This window comes from Pristis pectinata, chromosome 11 (assembly GCF_009764475.1).
Source record: "Pristis pectinata isolate sPriPec2 chromosome 11, sPriPec2.1.pri, whole genome shotgun sequence".
Taxonomy (NCBI): domain Eukaryota; kingdom Metazoa; phylum Chordata; class Chondrichthyes; order Rhinopristiformes; family Pristidae; genus Pristis; species Pristis pectinata.
In genome coordinates, this window is record NC_067415.1 from 20,126,210 (window position 1) to 20,150,950 (window position 24,741).

A 24,741-nucleotide genomic window follows, 5' to 3' on the forward strand; every position below is an offset into this window, starting at 1 on the left:
GAAGAGTGAATTCCCAGAATAATCTCCAACTACCTTTCAAGTTTAAGAAATGTGACAGAAAGGATCAACATTGTGACCTCAGACAGACAGATTGCACACTGTTTTCTTAATTCTGTTTTGATTAACTCTTGTTTCTCTCTCCACAGATATTCCCTGATCTACCGAGTATTTCCTGAATTCTCTGTTTTCACTTCAAATTTTTAACACCCTGAAGAATTTTTGCTTTTGAATTTATTTACTCTGCAGATTTTTTCAGAGAGCATTTCAGGGACAATTAAGAGACTCTTAGATAGACACATGAATGATGGAAAAATAGGGGGCTATGTGGGTGGAAAGGGTTAGATAGATCTTAGAGCAGGATAAAATGTCGGCACAACATTGTGGGCCAAAGGGCCTGTACTGTGCTGTAGTGTTCTATCTTCTATTAAAATTCCAGGTCAAGAAGTCTCATTTATGCTAAGGTTTGCTGATGGAGTTATGTTGATGTATCCTCTTGCATCTCCCTCAAAGGTCTATACTACTGCACTTAGGCACTCAGTAAGCTACTTCAGCTGATCCATTAGTTATAAAGAAAGCATCATATTATAAAATTTTCATCATCAGTTATTGTATTTACCTGTTAAGCATCATACTGTTTCAGTAATAAAAATGTGATTGACTCCGTCACTTTTACAGACAATAAAATCTTGGGCCTATCCCCAACAACAACACTAGTGATACACCCAAGAGGCAACTTAAAAGTCTATTCCAGAATTTCTTTTAAAATAACTATTTGTTCATGAGAGATGCCAGCATTCCTTATTGTTAAATGTCTCCTGATCAGCCTGGCTTGCTAGGCCATTTCAGAGGGCAGTTAAGATAAGATCAGATGTTTTTATTAGTCACATGTACATCGAAACACAGAGTGAAATGCATCTTTTGCATAGAGTGTTCTGGGGGGCAGCCCGCAAGTGTTGCCACGCTTCCGGTGCCAACATAGCATGCCCACAACTTCCTAACCCATACACCTTTGGAATGTGGAAGGAAACCCGAGCACCTAGAGGAAATCCACGCAGACACGGGGAGAACGTACAAACTCCTTACAGACAGTGGCCGGAATTGAACCCGCGTCGGTAGCACTGTAAAGCGTTACACTAACCACTACACTACCATGCCTGCCCGGGAGCAGATGAGGTAAAGATTCCCTAAAGGACATGAATGACTTGACGTATTTTAGAGTAGTCTGATAGTTTCATGGTCACTTTAATGATCCTTCTTTTTTTTCTACCCTGGATTTATTTAGTTGCTTATCTCAGCAGCTGTGGCAGAATTAGAACCCATCTCTCTGGATAATAGTTCAGGCCTCTGGATGCGAGTTCAGTAAATTAACCACAATGCTGCTCAGTCCACAGGAAGCTTAAGTAACAATTGTTCAAAATAATTTAAAATAATGTTCATGGACCCAGTACCATTAGTCACTTCACAGAACATGAAACATACTTACATTAAGTTCCAAGTTTCCAACTGCAGATGTGTCTTCTATCACAGTAGCACCAAAGCCTAAATCTTTGATAAATTCTGCAATGGCAGTAGGTTGGATGATGTCCGGGTTATATTTTATTTCTGCTTTTCCTGCCATCAGTGCTACCAGAACAGAATGTATACCTGAAAGACACCCACTACGTTTAAAATGTTATTTCATATTTTGTAGAAAAACAGCTGGCAAAATATTGTAAGCTGTTTATATTTATAAAAGAATATATGGGAACCGAAAAAGTTCATTCAATGTACAAAATAAGGCAAACAACCTCCTCCCCCACATCTGATCTCATGATAAAGTGATGAATGGTGGTTGGAGCACAGCACTACTCTGAGGAGTCCCTGGGGCTGAAATGACTGCATCCAACAAATACATCTTCCTTTGTGCCAGAAATGATTTCACCCAGTGGATAATTTTCCCCTTGACTCCCAATGGCTTACCAGGGCTCAGTAAAATAGTGCCCCAAAATCTTATGCTCTCTCACTCTCAGCTTTGGAATTCACCTCTTTTGTCCGTGTTTGGACCAAGACTAATAATGTAGCCTTGTGAACTTGTTGAACACAAACTGAGCACTTATGTGCAGATTATTAGTGAGTAAGTACTACTTGAGAGCACTCTCGATGACACTTATTTTCACTTTGAAAATGATTACAAAGGACTGATGAGAGGACAGATTGTTGGCCAGATTGGACTGTCCTACACAGTGATAGTGATCGAGGAATCTGGGAGGCTGCCTGGAAGGTATGAGTTTCGGACTTTGTCAGGCTATTGCTTGATTTGCCTGTGGAACAAATGAACCAATTTTAGACTTGTCCCCAGAGGTTAGGGTGGAGGAATTTGCAAGGGTCAACTAGACTAGGTCATGTCATGTAAGAGTCCAATGGGTGGGGCAATACTGAGGCATCCTTTTGGTTTAATTAGTACATTTTATTGCAGTTATTTGCTACAACTAACTTGCTTGTCAGGCCATCTTAGAAGGTAGTTAACACTTGCTGTGAGTGTGGAGTCACAGACTGGATAAGAATGACAATCTAGCAGTTAAAGAGTCTTCAAGTAGTACAGCATGGAAACAGGCCCTTCGGCCCAAGACTAAGGTGCCCACCTAAGCTTGTCCCATTTGCCCGTGTTTGGTTCATATTCCTCTAAACCTTTCCTATCCACGTACTTATCCAAATGTTTTTTTAAATGTTATTGTACCTGCCTCAAGTACTTTCACTGGCAGCTCATTCCATATATGCACCTCACTCTGCGTGAAGAAGTTGCCCCTCAGCTCCCTTTTAAATCTTTCTCCTCTTACCTTAAATCTATGCCCCCTAGATTTTCATTCCCTTTCCCTGGGAAAAATAAAACTGTGTGCATCCACCCTATCTATGCCCCTCACGATGTTATACACCGCAATGAGGTCACCCCTCAGTCTCCTCCATTCCAAGGAATAAAGTCTTAGCCTGCCCAACCTCTCCCTATAACTCAGGCCCTCGAGTTCTGGCAACATTCTCGTAAATCTTCCTTGCACTTTTCCCAACTTGATGATGTATTTTCTATAACAGGGTGATCAAAACTGTATACTATACTGCAAGCGCGGTCTCACCAACACCTTGTGCAACTGCAACATAACATTCCAATTTCTATAATCAGTGTCCTGACTGATGAAGACCAGTGTGCCAAATGCCTTTTTCACCATCCTGTGATGCCACTTTCATTGAAAATGATCATGATTTGGATATTTAATTGAATTAATTTCAATTCCCTAGATGCCATAGTAGGATTCAAGCTCATGTCTCTGTAACATTACTCTAGACTTTTGGATTATTAAGGGATAGGATAGACAAACATAATAGAACACCTCTAATTAATGTCAAAGAAAAATGGTAAAGAGACAAAATTGCAGGCTCTTCATCTGAATGCATGCAGTAAGATGAAGAACCTAGAATAAGATAGGCTAATCAATGACACAAATAGAAATTAAGGATATGATCCAATATTCATCACAGACATGTGGTTCCAAAGTGACCAAGGGTTGTAAATAAATATTCCAGGACACCTAATTTTTTGAAGAGATAGTATTGGTTTATTATTGTCACTTGTACCGAGGTACAGTGAAAAACTTGTCTTGCGTACCGTTGCATAGACAAAATGGAAAAGGAAGCAGTGTGGCCCTGATGTGAAGGAATGAGACAAAAGTAGCAGAGAGGAAGGACAATGGCCGAATTTGTCAAATTCAGCTACCGTCCTTCCTCTCTGCTACTTTTGTATTTACATGCAAAGTAGCATTGCCCTTGTTGATAGCTACATGCAAAGTTTTTGCAGGCCTTAGAACAAAAACTTGCCTAATCAGCGGTTATCTTCCAGAATTTGAGATTAGAAAGTAATCCCACTATTTAAGGGAGAGAGAAAACGGGAAAGTATAGACCCACAGGGTGTCAGAGTCAATATTGCTTTATGAAAGCAAAATCATTTTTGTCAAATTTGTTAGTTTTTTGAACTTTTAACTAGCAGAATAGATGAGGGCAAAACAGTTGATATGGTCCTCAATAAGGTGCCATACAAGAAATCATTAAACAAAATTAAAACACACGGTCCTAGGAGTAATATACTGGCATCAATTAAATATTGATGAACAGTCAGAAAAGAGAGAGTAGGAATAAATGGCTCATTTTCAAGTTGGGAGGCTGTGACTCGTGGGTTACCCCAGGGATCAGTGCTGGAGTGCCAGATGTTCACAATCTATACCAATGATTTGGATAAGGGGATCAAATATGATATGTCCAAGTCTACTGAAGATTCAAAGCTGGGGGTCAATCTAAGCTGTGAAAAGAATGAAGAGAAGGTTTAGAGGATATAGACAGAGTAAGTGAAGTGCAAGGTCATGGCAGCTGGAATATCGTGTGAAAAAATATGAGGTTATCCACTTTGATAAAAAAAGAAAGGCAAAGTATCTTTTAAATGGTAAGAGTTTGAAAGGTGTTCAAAGGGACCTCCATATCCTTTTATACCGTCTCTGAAAGTTGACATGCAGGTACTAGAAGAAATTCGGAAGGCCAATGATACGTTAGCCTTTATTGCATCAGGATTTGACAACAAGATCTCAGTCCTACTCTGTAGGACCCTGGTAAATCTGGCTTTGGAATAATTTGCACAGGTATGGTCTCCCTCCTTGAGGAATGATATATTTGATAAAGGGAGTGCAGGTACAGTTCATCTGACTGATTTCTAGGATGGCGAGTTTATTATATGAGGAAAGGTTAAGCAGTCTGGGCCTACATTCCCTTAAATTAAGAACAAGAGGTGATCATATCGAAAAGTGCAAAATTCTGAAGGGCCTTGACAGGATAGATGCGAGTCAATGTTTCCCCTCACTTTGTGATGTAGAAGTGGTGTAGGTGGGGGTGGGAGGATGTCATAGTATTAAATTGAAGGGTCCAGACAGAGATCAATAGATGTTTGGATATTAAGAGAATTGAGGGATATACGTATAGGTTTGGTCCAGGAAAGTGGCACTAAAGATAAAAGATAACTGTAATCTTAGTGAAAAGCAGAGCAGCCAAACAGAGACTATTCATGCTTCTATTTTTTATGTTCTTTGAGAAGAAAATTAGCACAGTGTGTTAGTAATAAAATTAATAAATGAACTCCTTTTTAATTTTCTGTCATTCTCTAATTATCTTTCATAATGACAGTGTTTATTCCACTTATGTAATTCATTTAAATCTAATTCCGGCTTTAGACTATGAGTATCTCAGTGTGGATTTTGATTGGTTCAGGGTCTCACTGTTACAGGAGCCTCAGGTACCCATATAGGATAGCAGACCGCCGATTAAGGCAAGTTTTTGTTCTAAGGCCTGCAAAAACTTTGCATGTAGCTATCAACAAGGGCAATGCTATTTTGCATGTAAATACAGCAGCCTTTATAATGGAAGATAAAGCATACAGCACTGAAAGGTGAGAAAATTTGTTTTGGCATTAATTAACTGAGTGATAAATGTTGCTTTTGATGCTGGGAGAACTTCTCCACTCTTCTTTGAAAAGTGTCAAAGGATTTGGAGCCAGGGCCTCAATTTAATGTTTAATCCAAAAGTTAAAATGTTAAGGGCCTTAGACAAGGTAGCATTACTTCAGTTCTGCACTAAATATCACCCAAGTTTATACATGTATTGACATATTTATAGATGTTAATACATATATAGTCAAATATTTTGAAAAGCAAATACTTTGTTACTTTGGTATATTTTTATTGAAGATCCCCAAAGTATAGGTTGATTGCCTATGTTTGAATGTCAATGTGGCATCTAAGTGTTGGCCCTCTGATCCGGAGATGAGAGTGCCACCAATTGTCCCCAATGTGCCTTATGGAGAGTGTAAAGTACTATACAAATGGCACACATTAATATTGTGATTTTTTAAAAATCTAGGTTTTCTACAGCTGGAAAATCAATGTAGAATTAGTTTGTGCTGACTGTTAAGCATTATTAGATACATGGGCAGCATAAAATCATTGTTTACCTTCTTCTTTTTGAAGATTTCTTTCAATATTGGCAACACAAGAAGCACAAGTCATACCAGTAATCTGTAGGAAACATTTTTCTGTTGCCACATGCTCTTCATTGTTTTGGTTATTGGATCTGGTCTTGGATGGTAGAAACTCAAGGACATAATCATTGGATGGCAAAGTTTGATTCTTCCTTTCAGCAGACTGTTCATTTTTTGTTGGTGTGGAATGACTCGAAGATTCTGTTAAAATAATGAAAAGGGGTCATTCATATCTATGATCTGGGAGCAATAAATATCTATGACCAAAGAGTAACGTTACCAAAGCCTTTTATGGAAAGAAATATGAATTATGGAAAGAAACATGAGTTTGCAGGAAAAAAAGAATTAAACACACCATTGTGAAATTTTATCTCTGCTTTCTGGCAGGAGCAGACCAGCTAAATTACTAAAAGGGAGGTGTTCTGTTTACTACACTGTTTCCAACAAATACCAGAGACATAAGAAATTCTACAGATGTTGGAATCTGGAGCAATACACATAAAGTGATGGAGGAACTCAGCAGGTCAGGCAGCATCTATGGAGGGAAATAAACAGTCGACGTTTTGAGCTAAGACCTTTCATCAGGACCGAAAAGGAAGAGGGCAGAAGCCACAATAAGAAGGTGGGGGAAGGGGGAGGAGCACATGCAGCCAGGTGATAGGTGAGTTCAGGTAATAGTTGAGTCCAGGTGAGAGGGGGAAGGTAGGTGGGTGGGAAGGGGGCGAGATGTAATAAGCTGAGAGGTGATAGGTAGAAGAGGCAAAGGGCTGAAGTGAAGGAATCCGGTAGGAGAGGGCAGTGGACCATGGAATAAAGGCCGGAGGAGGGGAGGAGAGGAGATGGGCAGGTCATCAAGGCAGGGCAAGGGAGCCACAGGAATAAGGGAAGACAAAGGGTGGGGGGGAAGAAAAAGAAGGGGTGGGGTTACCAGAAGTTAGAGAAATCGATATAGAGGCCATCAGGTTGGAGACTCCCAAGGCGGAATATGAGGTGTCGTTCCTCCATAATAATGGATGGAAGAAGGGAGATGGGTAATAAAGGATAGAGGAGGGGAGGAGAATAGAGGAGGGGAGGAATACCATTGGTTTTGGCAATAGAATAGGCATCCTACAGACTCAAATGAAAGCCTTGTCCATGAACACTTCCATTTTCTCAGTTCCTCAACTCCACCAATATGTATCCCCGTGTTGGCGCCAGGACAATAATCTGTCCCAGGAAGATCAAATTCAGGTGAGTGCAAAGTGATGTATTTCAGGAAGTTAAATCAGAGCAGGACATACACACTGAATGGTAGGGCCCTGGGGAGAGTTGTTGAACAGAGAGAAACAAGTACATAGTTGTATGTACCAGCAGTACAAGTACATAGTTCCCTGAAAGTGGCAACACACACGGACAGGTTCAGTAGAAGGCATATGGCATGCTTGCATTCATTAACTAGACTACAATAGACTACATAGACTACAATAGTTGGGACATCATGTTACAGCTCCACAAAATGTTGGTTACACCACACTTGGAGCATTGTGTGAGGTTCTGCTAGCCATATTATAGGAATGACGTGATTAAGCTAGGGAGGGTGCAGAAAAGATTTACACGGATGTTGCCAAGACTGGAGGGCTTGAGTTATGTGGAGGGACTGGACAGGTTGGGACTGTTTTCTCTGCAGCGAAGGAGACTGAAGCGTGACCTTATAGAGGTTTATTAAATCATAAGGGCCATAGATGAGAAGGATTATCAAAGTCTTTTTTTTTCATGGTAGGGGAGTCTAAAACAAGCGGGTGTAGGTTTAAGGTGAGAGGGGAAAGATTTAAAGGGGATTTGAAGGGCAAGTTTTTCAAGACGGTAGTGGGTATATGGAAAGAGCTGCCAGAGGAAGTGGTGGAGGTAGGTACAAGTGCAACATTTAAAAGACATTTGGACCTGGTACATGAATAGGAAAGGTTTAGAGGGATATGGGCTAAATGCAGGCAAACAGGACTAGCTCAGGTAGTCACCTTGGTTGGCATGGACAAGTTGGGCCGAAGGGCCTGCTTCTATGCTGTAGAACTCCATAACACTAATCAGGAGATTATGACATCAATGGAACTATGATAAAATTTTCACTGGGCCAGTGGGGATGATGAAGAGGGCCTCCTGTCAAATAAAAGATTTTATGTAATGTAAAAAAAAATCAGGATAGCTCAGTGGCACAGCTAGCAGAGCTGCTGCTTCACAGCTCCAGCAACCTGGGTTCCAGCCTGAACTCTGCTGATGTCTATGTGGAGTTTGCACATCCTCCCCATGACCACTTGGGTTCCCTCCAGGTAGTCTGGTTTCCTACCACATCCCTAAAGTGTGCAGGTTGTTAGATTACATTGCCCCGTGTGTAGGTGAGTGGTAGAATATGGGTGATGGGGGGGGGGGAGGAGTTGATAAGAATGTCAGGAGAATAAAAGGGGTTAGGGTAGAATTAGCGTAAATGATGGTCAACACAGACTCAGTGGGCTGAAGGGCCTGTTTCACTGCTGTATCTCTCCATGAACCTAGTTTGTGAGGCTGACAAGCAGGAGAGCTGTTAATGCTCCACAGGAAAATCATGACCACCCTCTCCAGAACTTACTTTACCTCTCATGAGGCTCTCCCAGAACCTCCTTCCTGGCACTTAGCTGGAAGCAGGTTTGCGGAGAAGCACTGTCTGCTTCTGATATGCCATTAACTGCTCTGTACCTCTTCCAGTACCTCAGATTCCAACCTTATGCTCATGGAGGAATTTAAAATAGAGGGATATGTGGGAGGAAGGGGTTAGATAGTCTTAGGCGAGGTTTAAAGGTCGGCACAACATTGTGGGCCGAAGTGCCTGTATCGTGCTGTACTGTTCTGTGTTCTATGAGATGCATTTAACATTTGCCTCATTCCTCACCTCTGCTCCACCTGACCGAAATCTGCCTTGCTTTAAGATGGACTCCCTCAACATCACTCTTTAGTCCTCCATCCCACACCTTTCCAGATATGAACCTTAGATGCTGCTTAAAACTTCGTTCTTTTTAAACATTTCACTAAAACAATGACAATATTATTCAAAATCTTAAGCAGAAAAATCAGAATTTAGTTACCCTACCAGATACACAAGCAACAAATCCCATCTCATTTATGGCAGTTTTCAATTCTTCCGAGTCTGTTAATGCCGGGTCAAAGTGGATTGTTGCTTGCTCTTTGGCTGGTGAAACTTTGATTAATTTCACACCTTTTCTTTGGGAGATCTCACTCTCTATAGACTGGATGCAAGAGTTATCAGTTATTCCTCCAATGCTGAAGACAGTTGCCATGGTAGAAATTTGAAAGTGCTTTTGAGTACTATCATTTGGCGGATGTAGTAATGGTGTAAGTGGAATTGATAATGAAGTCTCACTTCTCATTTCCATCCCATTTGGAAGATATACTTTAAATTTCCCTGGTGGTAAAGCCTCTATAACCGATTTTAATGATGTTGGATTAGTTAAGAGAGGATCATACTTTGCAATAGCTTTCCTGTCCTCCAAAGACACTGTGATACTCTGCACACCTGGGAGGTTTCTGACATTTCCTTCAATATTAGAGACACAAGACTTGCAATGCATTCCCTCTATGCAGAAAGTTACTGTCATGAGTTTCCTGGTAGCACATGACGTCGTCTTGTTTGCTTTCAGGGTTTTGTTTTGTTTTCCATCTTGTGAGTTAATAGAATTGTTCACACCTCGCTTCAGAGAGCTTCTCCTGCTCTTGATTGTGGCTTGAAAACCCGCGCCATTAATTTGGTTTTGAAGCTCTTCAGGTTGAATCACATGAGGCTGGTAAACTATAACTGCTTCTTGGTTGTTAAGGGAGACCATAACTCGATGCACACCAGGCAGTTTTCCAATTTTGTTTTCAATTGAGCTTACACAAGAGTGGCAAGTCATGCCTTCCACCTTCACTTTCACCATTGCCTCAACAGGTAAATGAACTCCCTTCTCAAGCAGAGGTGGATTAGAGAGAAATGCTTCAAAGCCCATGTCATCAATTGCCTCACATATCTGCTGAGTAGTGATTATTGTAGGTACATATTGCACCATAGCAGTATTGTGTTTGAGAGACACCCTGATGCTAACAATGCCATTCTGTTTAGAAATTTGTGCCTCTATTGACTGCACACATGACTGGCAAGTCATGCCAACAATATTGATATAGGCATTGCTGATCCCAACTTCCAGAGGGAATAGTTCACTCAGGCTGGCCTCCAATCCAACATTATCAATGGCGTACCATAGAGACTTTGGGCTTTGTTCTGTAGGAGTGTAGACAAGGGCATCATTGTGTTTCTCTGAAGACAGCTGAAAGAATGAAAATGGTACAAAGTTATTTCAAACAATTCTTAACCCCAACGCAACACAAGAGACTGCAGATGCTGGAATCTGGAGCAACAGAGACAATACCAACTCAAAACAGAGTCCCTGACCAGCCGCCAGTTATGGCAGGGCTTACATGCCATAACAGGCTAGAATACGAAGTTGGGCTGCATAGCTAACAACAGCGCATCCCTTCCTGATGAACTTAACGCATTCTATGCACGTTTTGAACAAAAGGGAAGTGGATTGTCACCATCCACCCTGACAGCCACCAACGCAGCTGAACCTGTGATCATAGTGGAGGACCTAAGATCAGTCTTCCGGAGAGTGAACATGAGGAAAGCACCTGGCCCAGATGGTGCCCCGGGCCGTGTGCTCAGATCATGTGCTGATTAGCTGGCAGAAGTATTTGCTGACATATTCAACCTCTCCCTGCTTCAATCTCAGGTTCCCACCTGTTTTAAGAAGACCACTATCATCCCAAAGAAAAGCAAGGTAACATGCCTTAATGACTACCGACCAGTGGCTCTAACATCCACCATCATTAACTGCTTTGAGAGGTTGGTCATGGCATGCATCAACTCCAGCCTACCAGACAACCTGGACCTATTGCAATTCGCCTATCGCCGAAACAGGTCTAGAGCGGATGCCATTCCCTGGCCCTACACTCAGCTCTGGAGTATCTGGACAGTAAAGACACATACGTTAGACTATTGTTTATTGACTACAGCTCTGCCTTCAATACAATAATTCCAAGCAAGCTTGTCACCAAACTCCAAGACCTAGGACTCAACACCTCCCTCTGTAACTGGATCCTTGACTTTCTAACAAACAGACCGCAATCAGTGAGGATAGGCAGCAATTCCTCCGGCACGATTATGCCCAACACTGGTGCCCCACAAGGCTGCGTTCTCAGCCCTCTACTCTACTCCCTATACACTCACGACTTTGTGGCCAGATTCTGCTCTAATTCCATCTACAAGTTTGCAGATGATACCATCGTTGTAGGCCGTATCTCAAACAGCGATGAGTCGGAGTACAGGAAGGAGATAGAGAGCTTAGTGGAATGGTGTCATGACAACAACCTTGCCCTCAATGTCAACAAAACTAAAGAGCTGGTCATTGACTTCAGGAAAGGGGGTGGTGTACATGCACCTGTCTACATCAATGGTGCTGAGGTCGAGAGGGTTGAGAGCTTCAAGTTCCTGGGAGTGAACATCACCAACGGCCTGTCCTGGTCAAATCACGTAGAAGCCACGACCAAGAAAGCTCACCAGCGCCTCTACTTCCTCAGGAGGCTAAAGAAATTTGGTTTGTTCCCTTTGACTTTCACCAACTTTTACCGATGCACCATATAAAGCATCCTATCTGGATGTATCACGGCTTGGTACGGCAACTGCTCTGCCCAAGACCGCAAGAAGCTGCAGAGAGTTGTGGACACAGCCCAGCGCATCACAGACACCAGCCTCCCTCCTTGGACTCGGTCTTTACCTCTCGTTGTCTTGGTGTAGCAGCCAGCATAATCAAAGACCCCACCCACCCAGGACATTCTCTCTTCTCTCCTCTTCCATCAGGTAGAAGATACAGGAGCCTGAGGGCATGTACCACCAGACTTAAGGACAGCTTCTACCCCACTGTGATAAGACTATTGAACAGTTCTCTTATACAATGAGATGGACTATGACCTCACGATCTACCTTGTTGTGACCTTGCACCTTATTGCACTGCACTTTCTCTGTAGCTGTGACACTTTACTCTGTACTGTTATTGTTTTTACCCGTACTACATCAATGCACTCTGTACTGACTCAATGTAACTGCACTGTGTAATGAATTGACCTGTACAATCGGTTTGTAAGACAAGCTTTTCATTGTACCTCGGTACAAGTGACAATAATAAACCAATACCAACACCAAATAATCTGCTGGAGGAACTCAGCAGGCCGAGCAGCATCTGTGGGGGAAAGGAAATGTTATTACTTTGGGTCAAGACGCTGCATCAGTCCTGTTTCCTGCAGTCTACCCTATATATATATATCTCAATCATGTCTCCTCTTAACCTTCGCTGCTCCAGGGAGGACAGACCCAGCTTCTCCAGCCTCTCCTCCCAACTGAACTGCTCCCTCCCAGGCAATATCCTGGTGAATCTCCTCTGCAACCATGCTATCATTTCCTTCCTTGAACATGCTGACCAGAACTGCCCACAGTACTCCATCTGAGGTTTGATCATCAGTGCCATGAACTGCTATTGTCTTTGACATTGGTAGTCAGTAACACTTAAAACCTATTAACAAATAGAAGCAATTAATTAAAACAGTAAAAACTACATCTATGTTTTAAAAATCAATTTAAAAACAATGGAACTAACATCTAATTAATAATATTACGATTTACCTTATTTCTCCCTTTTATTTGAACAGGAACTGCTTTATTCACTGGAAGTTTAACCCAGCACAAGCTCAGTGGCCAGCCTGAGAGTAAGGAACCCAGCGTAGGTTCATCCTACCCACTCAGACCTCTTGAGGAATCCACCGATGCAGTGTAGGGGCAGCTGGAGCTGGCAACTACAGGGCAGAAGATACTGCCATCAGAGTAGGCCCACCCCAGTGCTGGAAACCTAGGCTTCAGTGGAGATGCCCGACTAACCCCCTATGTACGCACTAACATTGGGGTCAAGGATCGGCCCTGCTGTGAACCCCATAGCTTTGTCCTGTTCAGTCTGTTCCTGATATCACATGGAATAAATCACTTTGGTGATGGGAGGAGATGGAATGAAGCATTGAACACTTGTTTTGTGAAAATGGCTGCAAACATTTCAGCTTTGTGTTTTGCACTCATATGATGGCTATTACCATCACCAAGGATGGGGCTGCCTATGAAAACTAATCCTTCTGTTAGTTGTTTAAATGACCCTCCTTTTCAATGACTGTATGTGGTATCACTACTGAACTTTGCTATGATCGATTGGTTGTTGGATCACTTAGCTCTAACTATAGTTTGCCGCTTCTGCTATTCATCAGATGTGTACTTTACAAGGTTGGCATCTACCTGCTGATGGGCCTCATATGCTCTTCTCATTCAACCAGGATTGGTTCCCTGGTAGGGTGAGAATTACAGATTGTGATGAGATGCTGCAGAGGTCCCACAACATCACGTGGATACTGAACTTTGAGCTGCTAGATCTATTGTAAAGGTATTCCATTTAGAAGCATCACACAATGCAATGTAGGATGTCCTTCCTGCGAAGGAGGGAACATCTCCACAGGGACTGTGCTGCAGTGGTCACTGCTAACAATACTTAGAAAAGCAGATGTACATGTCATAAGTAGACTCAGTAAGGATGAGCTTGAGTAGCCATTTCCCTCATTCTGGTTTCTCACCATCTGCCAGAGCTCAGTCTGACTGAGCTACTTCTGAGACATTCTCTGTGACTGCCACTGAAGTTCCCCACCCAGAATATATTTTGTGCACTTGCTTCTCCAGTGCCTTTTTTAAACAGTGTCTATTCATAGTTCTCATATTTTCTTACAACATAGAAGAGGCCATTCAGCCTATCAAATTCATGCCAATTCACTTATGGCATTCCCATCAGTCACATTTACCCCACTTATTTCCCTGTAAACTATTCACACTCATATACCCATCAATGGGCCCCTTCCACCCCAATTCTTCTGCCACCCACCTGCACTAGGGGCAATTTACAGTAGCCAATTAACCTACCAGCATGTCACTGGGACATGGGAGGAAACCGGAACACATGGAGGAAATGGACACATTGTGCATGGCTGCATCAAATTGTGTCTAGACCCTGGTTTTCGCAAACACTAAATGTCACTAACAAATGCATGGGGAACCACACAACAGGGTCTACAACCTCCTTTCCTGCAGAGTTTGGAGGATGTTTCATATGGACCACTGCCTGATTATCACAATCAAAGGTGTTCTCCTGCACCAAATTTTCTACAAGGGATATGTGGTACAGAATGGTCCAGTTGAAAAGACTGTCTCCATTGTTATGAAGGATGGGTCTGGCTACATTGCCACAAAATGTTTCTTTAATCTGGATCCTGTTCTCCAAGCAGACTGTCATTTAACAGAATGCCTCATAAGATATCTTTATTAGTCACATGTACATCGAAACCCATAGTGAAATACATCTTTTGTGCAGTGTTCTGGGGGTAGCCCGCAAGTGTCGCCATGCTTCCGATGCCAACATAGCATGCCCACAACTTCCTAACCCATACGTCTTTGGAATGTGGGAGGAAACCGGAGCACCTGGAGAAAACCCATATAGACACGGGGAGAACGTACAAGTTCCTTACAGACAGTAGCCAGAATTGAACCCGGGTTGCTGGCGCTGTAATAGCGTTACGCTAACTGCTACACTACTGTGCATTGCCGGGGCTTTCAAACAAGCACTAAGACCTTGCATAGCTGGTGACAGGAAGGACATTCCCCATCAAATCCTACATGCAAAGCCAGGGTCTGAGTGCCAATGTCCGCTATCCTTGGGGTGGTGTGGTGCGGATCTCTGGAATGTGTGCTCGCCAAGAGGTTTTAGTAAGAGATGCAGTAGTCTTCATCAAAGCTCACCCTGAATTCATGCATAACACATGACTTTGCACTTTACAGGCTGTTGCCAGGGACACATGCTGAGATAAACACTGACTGCAGCTGAAAGATTATCACTTCATTGGAAGATGCCTTCAGGTCTGCCCAAAACTTGCTGGTCTTCCAGTGCAAGGAGCTGCCCATGAACAAATGTTGCAGACTGGCACATTCCCAGGTCTACTACTAAATGCTGAGGGATACAATGAAGTTTGCTCTGGCCACTGCAAAGACTCTTTGGGGAAAGGCTGTGAGGGGCTGGAACCGATGTAAAAACCCCTTGTACTTTTTTCTTAAGGAATGTATGTGAAATAAAAAAAATTGTCGTAACATGAAACTGTGTGAATGGTGACTTATGAATGCGTTATAATTTATGAATGAAGAATATTTTTGAAAGGAAAGAAAGATGATCCACTGTCACATTTTCACAGCATCCAGGGCTGTGTAGTAAATACCAATTCTCACATCCAAAGTAAAAAAGAACAGGTTTACCTGTGGTTGCTTTAATATTTTAAAAAAATATAACTGCCTGCCATAATAGTTCTCTAATGGTTAAACTGGATAGATAGGGAAATCAGAATAGTAATTGTTGGAGCTCATTTTATTTTGTTGTACATATAATTAAAGTAATTATGACATACTGGTTCTCAAATAATGGTAGATCTCCTGGGGTTTTTACCTTTGATTTCCACACACAAGCTGAACTGTAATTTCCGTACTGCATTGTCATTCAGACTAAAGACTTCTAAAGTTACTCTAACTATGCATTCACATATTCCCTTATACATCAAGCAATTAAACTTCAATATACTTTTTCAAACTTTGGAAATAATGACATTACCTAATGACATAAATGCTGGCTTACGGTAACTTTAATAAATCAATTGCAATTATAACACAGCATTACAAAATGTTCTGTGTGTTTTAGGGAATGTTTTCTGTGATTCTGTTTGGTTTCAATATAGACCACTGACAACAGTGTTTTGTTTATATTATAGAAGGTTACAAGATATTAAGCTGTGCCTTTGGGATAATTCATGGTTCCATTTTTCAGTGGAAACTAAAAAACTTGGATCTTGATGAAGGTTGTGAGAAAAAAAGCCACTTTCAGAGTTCATAACTGGTTTAAGGTGAGAGGGGAAAGAATTAAAAGGGACCCAAGAGGCAAGTTTTTCACATGGAGGGTGGTGGGTATATGGAGCGAGCTGCCAGAGGAAGCTGTAGAAGCTGGTACAATTACAATATTTAAGAGACATTTGGACAGTTACATGGATAGAGAAAATTTAGAGGGATATGGGCCAAATGCAGGCAAATGGGACTAGCTCAGCTAGGCAACGTGGTTGCCATGGACGAGTTGGGCCAAAGGGCCTGTTTCCAGGTTGTATAACTCTACGACTCTATGAATTATTCCATGAATTTGTTCCCCACACTGTTCCTAATTTAGTTTGCCCAGTCAATGTGTAGATTAAAGTCCCTTGTGATTACTGCAGAACTTTAAAAGTGCACCTCTACTTTCCTAATTTATTCAATGCAACTTTTAAGTTGTATGGGGATCTACATACAACTCTCTCCATTGTTTTGTTTCATGCAAACTGAATCTAGTTCCTCGTTTTCTCTCTACGGCCTTTGTCCCATTTTTTACTATCAGAACTACCTCGCTTCCTTTTCACTTTGCTTATTTCTTAAAAAGTCACATATCCTGGAGTTACCAGTATCTTAGAGCACAAGAGTGGATGGGAAGTAAGTTCGTTTTCAATTTCAAATCTGCCCCGAACCTCATTCCAAGCATCACATTTATCTAACATTTTTGGAGATGAGTTGGAGAGGGGGAGGTTTGGAGAATGACAGGTTCACTGAAACACAGGAAAAGATGAGCCTTGTATTCAATATCCACAAGACAAGTCCTCTACCAATCTGCCCCCACTGCAAGACACTGCCCCCCTGAAACTAAAGCCTCATAGTGAGATCCTGGAAAGTGTGGACCATTTCTCATGACTCAGGAGCACTTCTCAGCAAAAGTAGACCTCAATGACAAAATTCACCATTGCCTTTATTGTACCAGTACAGCTTTTGTTTGATTGTGGAAAAGGGTGTTTGAAGAACAAGATGGCCGACCTTGTGGTCTTCCAAGTGGCAGTGATTCCAGCCCTCCCATATGCTTCTGTGACTTGGACTACCTGCAACAGACACCTTAAGGCACTGAAAGATACCATTAATGCTGTTTCTGGAGAATCCTCCAAACTCACTGGAAGGAGAAATGAACTTGCTTAGATGCACAACCACAGCACTGAGGCCAAATTATACACAGTCCACTCATTCAGGCAGACCACATTGTTCACGTGCCTGGCATGAGTCTCCTGAAGCAGACACTCTATTCCAAGCTCAGTAATGGGAAGAAATTACCAGGTGGACAGAGGAATGGATTCAAAGATGTGTTTAAAGCCTCCTTGAAAAAAATGGAACATCCCCACTTACTCTTGGGTTTCCCTGGCTCGTCACTCCTCAAAGGAGCATTCAGGGTGCCATTGAGAACCTCAAATCTATGTATTGAGAGCACACAGAAGCATTGCATAAATGGCAGAAAGCATGCACTACTTCACAGATTACTCATCTGCCTATCCCACCAGGCACCCTTTGCCCCACATTAGCCTCATTGGTCACCTCAGAGCCTTCTAAACTGAAGTGGAAGCAAGTTGATCCTGAGGAACTGCCTTAGGAAAAAAGATCCTGGAATATTTAAATGCCAACCTTGATTATGTTGCAACAGCAGGGGACCCAGCTCTGATCCTTGCGGCACACCACTGATCACAGGCCCCCAATCTGAAAGACCCTCCACTACCACCCTCTGATTCCTTCCATCAAGCCAATTTTGTATCCAGCTGGCTAGCTCACCCTGGATCCCATGTGATCTCACCTTCTGGACCAGCCTACCATGCAGGACCTTGTCAAAAGGATCAACATAAGGATCAGGTGTTTAATAATTCTGACAAGTATAACAAAACTCTAAATTTGAGCATGAAATTTACACCAGTATACCCTACATACAGCAAATCACAGTATTATTTCAAAAACATTCATGTATCAGTAGAACACATTCCTGCTTTAAGTAGTTTAGTGGTTGATAGAGATAAAAGGTGTGCAGGTGAAGCAATTCTAAAAATGTGCAGGAGCAGAGGGACCTGGGTGTAGATGTGCACAAATCTTTGAAAGTGATAGGGCATATTATGAGAGTGGTTGATAAAGTGCACAGGATCCTGGAAGTTGTAAATAGAGGAGAAGAGCATGAGCACACGGTATGGAATGTGGAGAACTGTGAGATCGTCCATTTTGGTCCACATAACACAAAAGCACAGTATATTTTTAAATGATGAGATACTGGGTAGTGTTGATACCTAAAGGGACCCAATTGTGCTTGTATTCAATCCATTGAAAGCCATCATGCAGGTGCACCAAAGCAATTAGGAAGGCAAATCACATATTAGCCTATAGCCTCAAGTCTAAAGGAGGCTACAGGCTAATATGTGAGTTGCCTTCCTAATTGCTTTGGTGCACCCAGAAGACTAAGGCACATGGGATGCATGGAGACTTGCCAGATTAGATTCAAAATCGGCTTGGCCAAGTTTTTTTTTTACACAGAGAGGGATGAATGCCCAGAAAGTGCTGCCAGGGGAAGTGATGGAGGTGGATACGACAGCAATGTTTAAGAGGCTTTTAGACAGACACGAACAGGCAGGGAATTGAAAGATACAGACCACATGCAGGGAGATGTACAGTTTAAATTTGCATCAAGGTTGGCACAGCTATTATGGGCTAAAGGACCTGTTGCTGTGTGCTGTACTTTTCTATGCTTAGTACAAGGGTTCAACAGGTTTCAAGGGAATCAAGGAATGTGGGCATAGTACAGCCATGATCTTGATGAATGGTAGAGCAGACTTGAAGGGCCAGATAGCCTACTTCTGTTCCTACTTCTTATGTTATGTATTCTTAACTCTGTTAGGTTGCTACTAGAGTATTGAGTCCAATTCTGATCACTACACTTCAGCGAGGTCTGTGAAGGTCTAGAATGGTTCTAGGATTAAGGAATTTCAGCTATAAAGGTAGATCAGAGAAGCTGAGGTTGTTCTTGGAGCAAAGAAAGTTGAGGGGAGATTTGATAGAAATGCAGAAGAACACGGCTTGTTTTTAGGGTAAATAAAGTGAATCTGTTCCTGTAAGAAGATGGTTCAAGGAGCTGGGAGCACAGATACAAAATATTGGGCAAAAGATATGAAAAGATATGAAGGGGAAAATAAAGTCACACAGTGGGTAGCTATGAACTTGAATGTACTTTCTGAAAGGGTGACGGAAACTGAATCAATCAGAGCAGTCACGAGCTGGATGGGAATACAAGGGTATTGGTGTTGGTTTATTATTGTCACCGAGGTACAGTGAAAAACTTGTCTTGCATACTGTTCGTACAGATCAATTTATTACACAGTGCAGATACACTGAGTTAGTACAGAGTGCATTGAGATAGTACAGGTAAAAACAATAACAGAGTACAGAGTGAAGTGTCACAGCTACAGGGAAGTGCATTGCAGGTAGACAATAAGGTGCAAGGTCACAACAAGGTAGAATTATGGAGAAAAGTGACTGAATGGGACAGGCCAGATTGCTCTACCAGAAGGCAGTAGAGACTCCATGGACCAAATGGACTCCTTCTGTGCCATAATATTTCCATGATTCTTTGATATCTCATATAATCATACAGCATGGAACCAGGCCATTCAGTCCAACTTGTCCACACCAAGCAGTAGGTACCCTTCTATATCAATCCTATCTCCCAGCACTTGGTCCATTCCCTCCATGCCTAAGCGATTCAAGTACTCAGCTAGATACTTTTAAGTGTTGTCAGAGACTCAGCTTCAACCTCTCTCTCAGGCAGTGCATTCCAGGTTGTAAACGTTTCTAAAGAAAGTATTGAACTATTATTCTGTACACAGACCAGCAACTCAGCAATCACTGGCTTCCCCAAAGGGCAAGTTTTTCCCCCAAACCCTTGCTTTGTGCTATGTCCCTTTAAAGCTGGTGTATACTTTGATTTTTATTTCCTCCATCTACCCTGTCTGCTATTTTCCCCAGGAGTTCTGTTAGACCTAGACAAAACTATACAAATTTCCCAACATTTATTCTTAATTAGGGGCTCCAAAATTTCTCCTGCCACACTTAATTATCATTAGTAATAATCCAGGTTGTTCTAACTTCCTTTAGAAAATATTTACTACCTTGGCCACTCTTAAGCATACACCCAATAAAACTCCAAAATTCTGTACCAGTTTTGTTCCTCCTCCTTCCCCGAGAACCAAAGGATGCATCAGTCTGGTGGCTCTTTTACTTTATACACTTGTCTTCCTAATTATCATAATATTCTAATGTTCAACTAACCCATTGTCATTTCAAGATTCACCTCTTCACTTTAGTGTATTCAATGTTGATTGGTAGCTAATAGCAGTGATGGTCAAGGTGAAACTATTGGATTAGTGTGAAAAAAAAAGGAAATCTGCTGACCTTATCTGGTCTTGACTAAATGCTACTCATGACCTACCAGTGAGGGTTATCCTATCGAGAGAGGCTAGACACTTTGGGTTTATATTCCTTGGAGTTTAAAAGAATGAGATGTGACCTTATCCAAACGTATAAGATCCCAAGGGGGCTTGGCAGGGTAGCTGTTGAGATGCTACCACTAGTGGGTGAGTTATGAACAAAGGGCATAGCTAAAAATTAAGAGGCCGGCCATTTAAAATTGAGGTGCTGGAATTTTCTGCTGGTGAGGGTGGTGGAGGCCAGATCATTAGATATATTTAAGATGGAGAAGGAGTTGAGGCCAGCACAGATCAGCCATAATCATACTGAATGGTGAGATAGGCTTGAGGGGTCAGATGGCCTATTCCTACTCTTATGTTTTTGTGTTCTTGACTTGATTGCACATTGAAATGGCCATCAACCTCTCAGTTCAGGGGACAATTAGGGAATGACAATAAATGCAGAGCTTGTGAATGATATCCACTTCCCATAAAGGAATAAAACAAAAAAAAATTCATAGTCTTTAAAAATAGGTGAAAATGCATCCAATTGCTCAGTGAGTTCACCCAGTGAGTCATGTATTCAGTTTTACTTTTCCAGTTTTTAAAACCCATGTTTATATTGATTTGGTTAATTTCACTAAATTGCTTGTAAGTGAAAATGGAAAGGGAAAATATCCTTTGGGATATAAGGGAAAAATTCTTTGAGCTGTGAATTCCCCTTTACTATTAAACGTGCTTGCCTCTGAATCCTCTCTTACTTTTCTGGTTCAATCTGCGGGCTCTCACCACCAAAACTTATTCATTAACATTATCCCTTCATTATCCCATTAAGAAATATCCCAATTTCTGCAGACTACAACACCATCAAAGGACAAAAACAGGAGAAAAGGTGATAAAAAGTTATTTAAAATTAGATCAAAAATATATTAATTGGAATAAATTTGGTGGTACAGAATGTAGTGAAGGCTTACATTTAGTGAAAAAAAGTGGTTCAGACAGAGTAAATATGGTGAAAAATCAAAGATACATAAAAAAGTGCAATATTATTGGGACTGTGACATGTTCTCAAAATGACTGGAAGCAAATATTGATGTTTCACAGGGTCCTGTTTTGGGACTGCCTCTGTTTATTTGGCAATTATTTAGACAGAAGGCATGATATTCAAATTTTGCACACAAGTTGAAGGCGGATGAAATCCAGCGTCATTAAATGTGAAGTGATACATGGATAGGTTTGTTGATACAGAAGAGCAGAGGAATTTGGGTGTAGATTCACAAGATGTGAAAAGCAGGATATCAGTTACATAAGGTCATTGAAAAGCTTACAGATGATGGGTTTATGGCAAATGGATTGGAATACACAAGGTAAAATGAAATGGTAAACCCTTAGAAAAATTAGGAGTGCTGTATCTAGTTTTGGCCACTATGTTGAGGCATTAAACAGAAAGGTACAGCAGTTTCATTAGACTACTCACTAGAAGGAAGAAAATATAAATATTTGGAAAAATTAGGGCTGCCTTCATTAGAACAGCAACAATTACAATAGAGATACTTCCAGCACCACCAACACCTGTATTAGCAGGCAGTCTGACTAGTAAACCATGGGTTAATCCAGTCCTTCACCTTATTCAAGGCCAATCAGCCACCATGAGTCAATGTCTTTATTTTCATCTCTATTTTTATTTCAATCATTTTATAATAATCTCTCATCACAGTTTTAGTTTTGAAAGGTGTACTTTGATCATACTCTCCCTTTAACCCTTACCAAAATTGGAACATTCTTCTTAAGTCACGCATCTGTTCTGCAATACTCCAGTAAACAGGTACGTCATTAGCTGTAAAACACTGTGAGATCTTTTTGTATTTTTCTCTATCTTTCTCTTTGTTTTGACACCACCTTGTTGTAATTATTAATGATGACCCTCGTTGGCAACCTGTCATTATTTGGCCCTTTTAAAGTTCTGGAAGATATTTTTTATAATTCTAACATTTAGCAGTTGACTGAAGCATAAAGTATCAGAGAAAGCAGTTATCATATTACTCCTCTGTTTTGCCCTTCACTCACTAACCTGTCCCAGTATCAGTGGACTTTTGACTATTGGCTTTGATCTTCTTGAACAAGGAGTAATAACATTAATAAGTAACTTCACATAAAGCGTTGAATATTTTTCTCCAAAAAATAATTGACTTTTACCCATATTAAATATAGCCGGAGGATAAATACTTGCCCCAATTGACAGATGTTAATTACTACTGTAATTACCTGGAATCTTTTATACAATGATATTCAGAGGTTTATGTGTTACTGTTAAAACTTAATCTGTGCGTTAAGCTACATAAGACCACAAGATACAGGAGCAGAATTAGGCCAGTTAGCCCATCGAGTCTGCTCTGACATTCAAACATGAGTGATTTTTTCCTTTTCTCAACCCCATTCTCCTGCCTTCTCCCTGTAACCCTTAACCCCTTTAACCAATCAAGAACCTATCAATCTCTGCCTTAAATACACCCAATGACTTGGCCTCCACAGCCCTCTGTGCCAACAAATTCCACAGATTCACCATCCTCTGGCTGAAGAAATTCCTCTTCATCTCAGTTCTAAAGGGACGTCCCTTTATTCTGAGGCTGTATCCTCAGATCCTAGACTCTCCTAGTAATGGAAACACCCTCTCCATGTCTGCTCTATTCAGGCCTTTCAGCTAGAATGCTGCATGCTGCAATACTGTCAGATAAATTGAGTTACAATCACAGATGCTCATTATTCAACTGAAATAGAAATACTTGTTAAATACTCAGTGTATTGAACATTACTTTGTTCAAAGAAAGTCTTTCGGTGTGCAGCGTAAATTCAAGAATGCGATTGCAAGGCTTCTAGAGTTCAGATCACAATGATAAACCACCCTAACATGGTGCTAAACTTCTATACCATTTGATCTCTTTATTATAGGTCAATCCCCATTAAATGGTATTGCACTAACCTGAGTTGAATTTGCCTCCTCTTTGCCAGAATCACACATCTCTGAAACTTTGCTTTCTTCACTGAGAAGAAAGTTTTTATTCTTTTCGCACTGCACCCGATCACCAACATTCCGTGAAGTGCACGTAGCGACAGGTGAGTGTCGTGCATTTCCAGAATTCAGAGATAAGGAATCACCGTCACTCAGTTCAGAACCTGTGCTATCTGCCTTGAGTTTGTCTTGAACTTCATTGCACATGGTTTCTCTTTTCGATCCCATCATTGCTGCTTTTTCAAGTGTTTGGGGAGAGCCTGAAATGTCAAATGCCCAGTGTAGTCTTTGACAAGAATGAACTCCTGCTATGAAGTCCACGTAAACAGAGTGATTTGAGTTCTTAGTTGTAAAACAAATACAACAAACTGCACACAGTCTCCACCCACTTCAAACATTGGCTAACAATTTCTTCTTTGCATTCTCTGTTCATTGACCTGCCTCCAACGCTATTAATCTTTGCACACGGCAGGTCAAACTGAAAGCTGTTTATTGTATCTGATACTGAATGAGAAATGAGGGGAAAACATTGTGCAGAGGTGCCTCAGTTTGTCATCATCTAATGCTTCGTGCAATGCGTTGCTACAGTATTAGTAAACACTGCAATTAACCTGTGAAAGAATTTCAAACCTTTGATAGCTTTGTTGTGATGGCTTTAATAGAATCAACTGTTATACAAATTAAAATGTTTAGATCAATTTTAATGCCCATAATTAAGCAGCAATAACTAAATTTAAATCATGGGACTTAATCAACAGATTTTGTATCAGAAAGCAGCATGAAAACTCTTTTTCAATTATCTTGAAGCAAGGGTTTAATTTGAATTGTTTGTATCCAAAGCAGTCACTTGAGTCCAATCTTGAGTGTTATAGTGGAAAAAAAGTTTCTTAAGCAACTGAAGGTGCAGGTTAGCAACCGCAAGTAAACACACGGTGAGTCCTTTAACAAGAGCTTTTAACCATTTCAGGCAGGGACACTACATTAATTGACTCACAGAGCAAAGGAAATTTAAGCACTCATCTTCAAACGTAGTGCAATGCCTAAAAACCCAGAAACAATGCTATTGATTGCAATGCAATCAACATGTCAAATTCATGTTGCCTGCTCATTTAAATGAAGATGGTGCTTGAAGTTAATGTATTAATAGGTGGCTAGGTGAATCAGCAAGGGCCAA

General features: G+C 41.2%; 1 protein-coding gene across 1 annotated transcript in view; it reads right to left on the reverse strand.

The window, feature by feature from the left end:
• LOC127576057 (copper-transporting ATPase 2-like) overlaps positions 1-23,869 on the reverse strand; it is a 68,027-nt gene extending 44,158 nt beyond the window's left edge. The window contains exons 1-4 of the mRNA XM_052026393.1: positions 23,538-23,869; positions 9,144-10,374; positions 6,020-6,247; positions 1,484-1,644 (exon numbers count right to left, since the gene is read on the reverse strand). Coding sequence (XP_051882353.1) covers positions 1,484-1,644; positions 6,020-6,247; positions 9,144-10,374; positions 23,538-23,798 — 1,881 coding nt within the window. The 5' untranslated portion in view covers positions 23,799-23,869. The remainder of the gene's footprint in view (positions 1-1,483; positions 1,645-6,019; positions 6,248-9,143; positions 10,375-23,537) is intronic.
• Between the last annotated feature and the right edge of the window lie 872 nt (positions 23,870-24,741).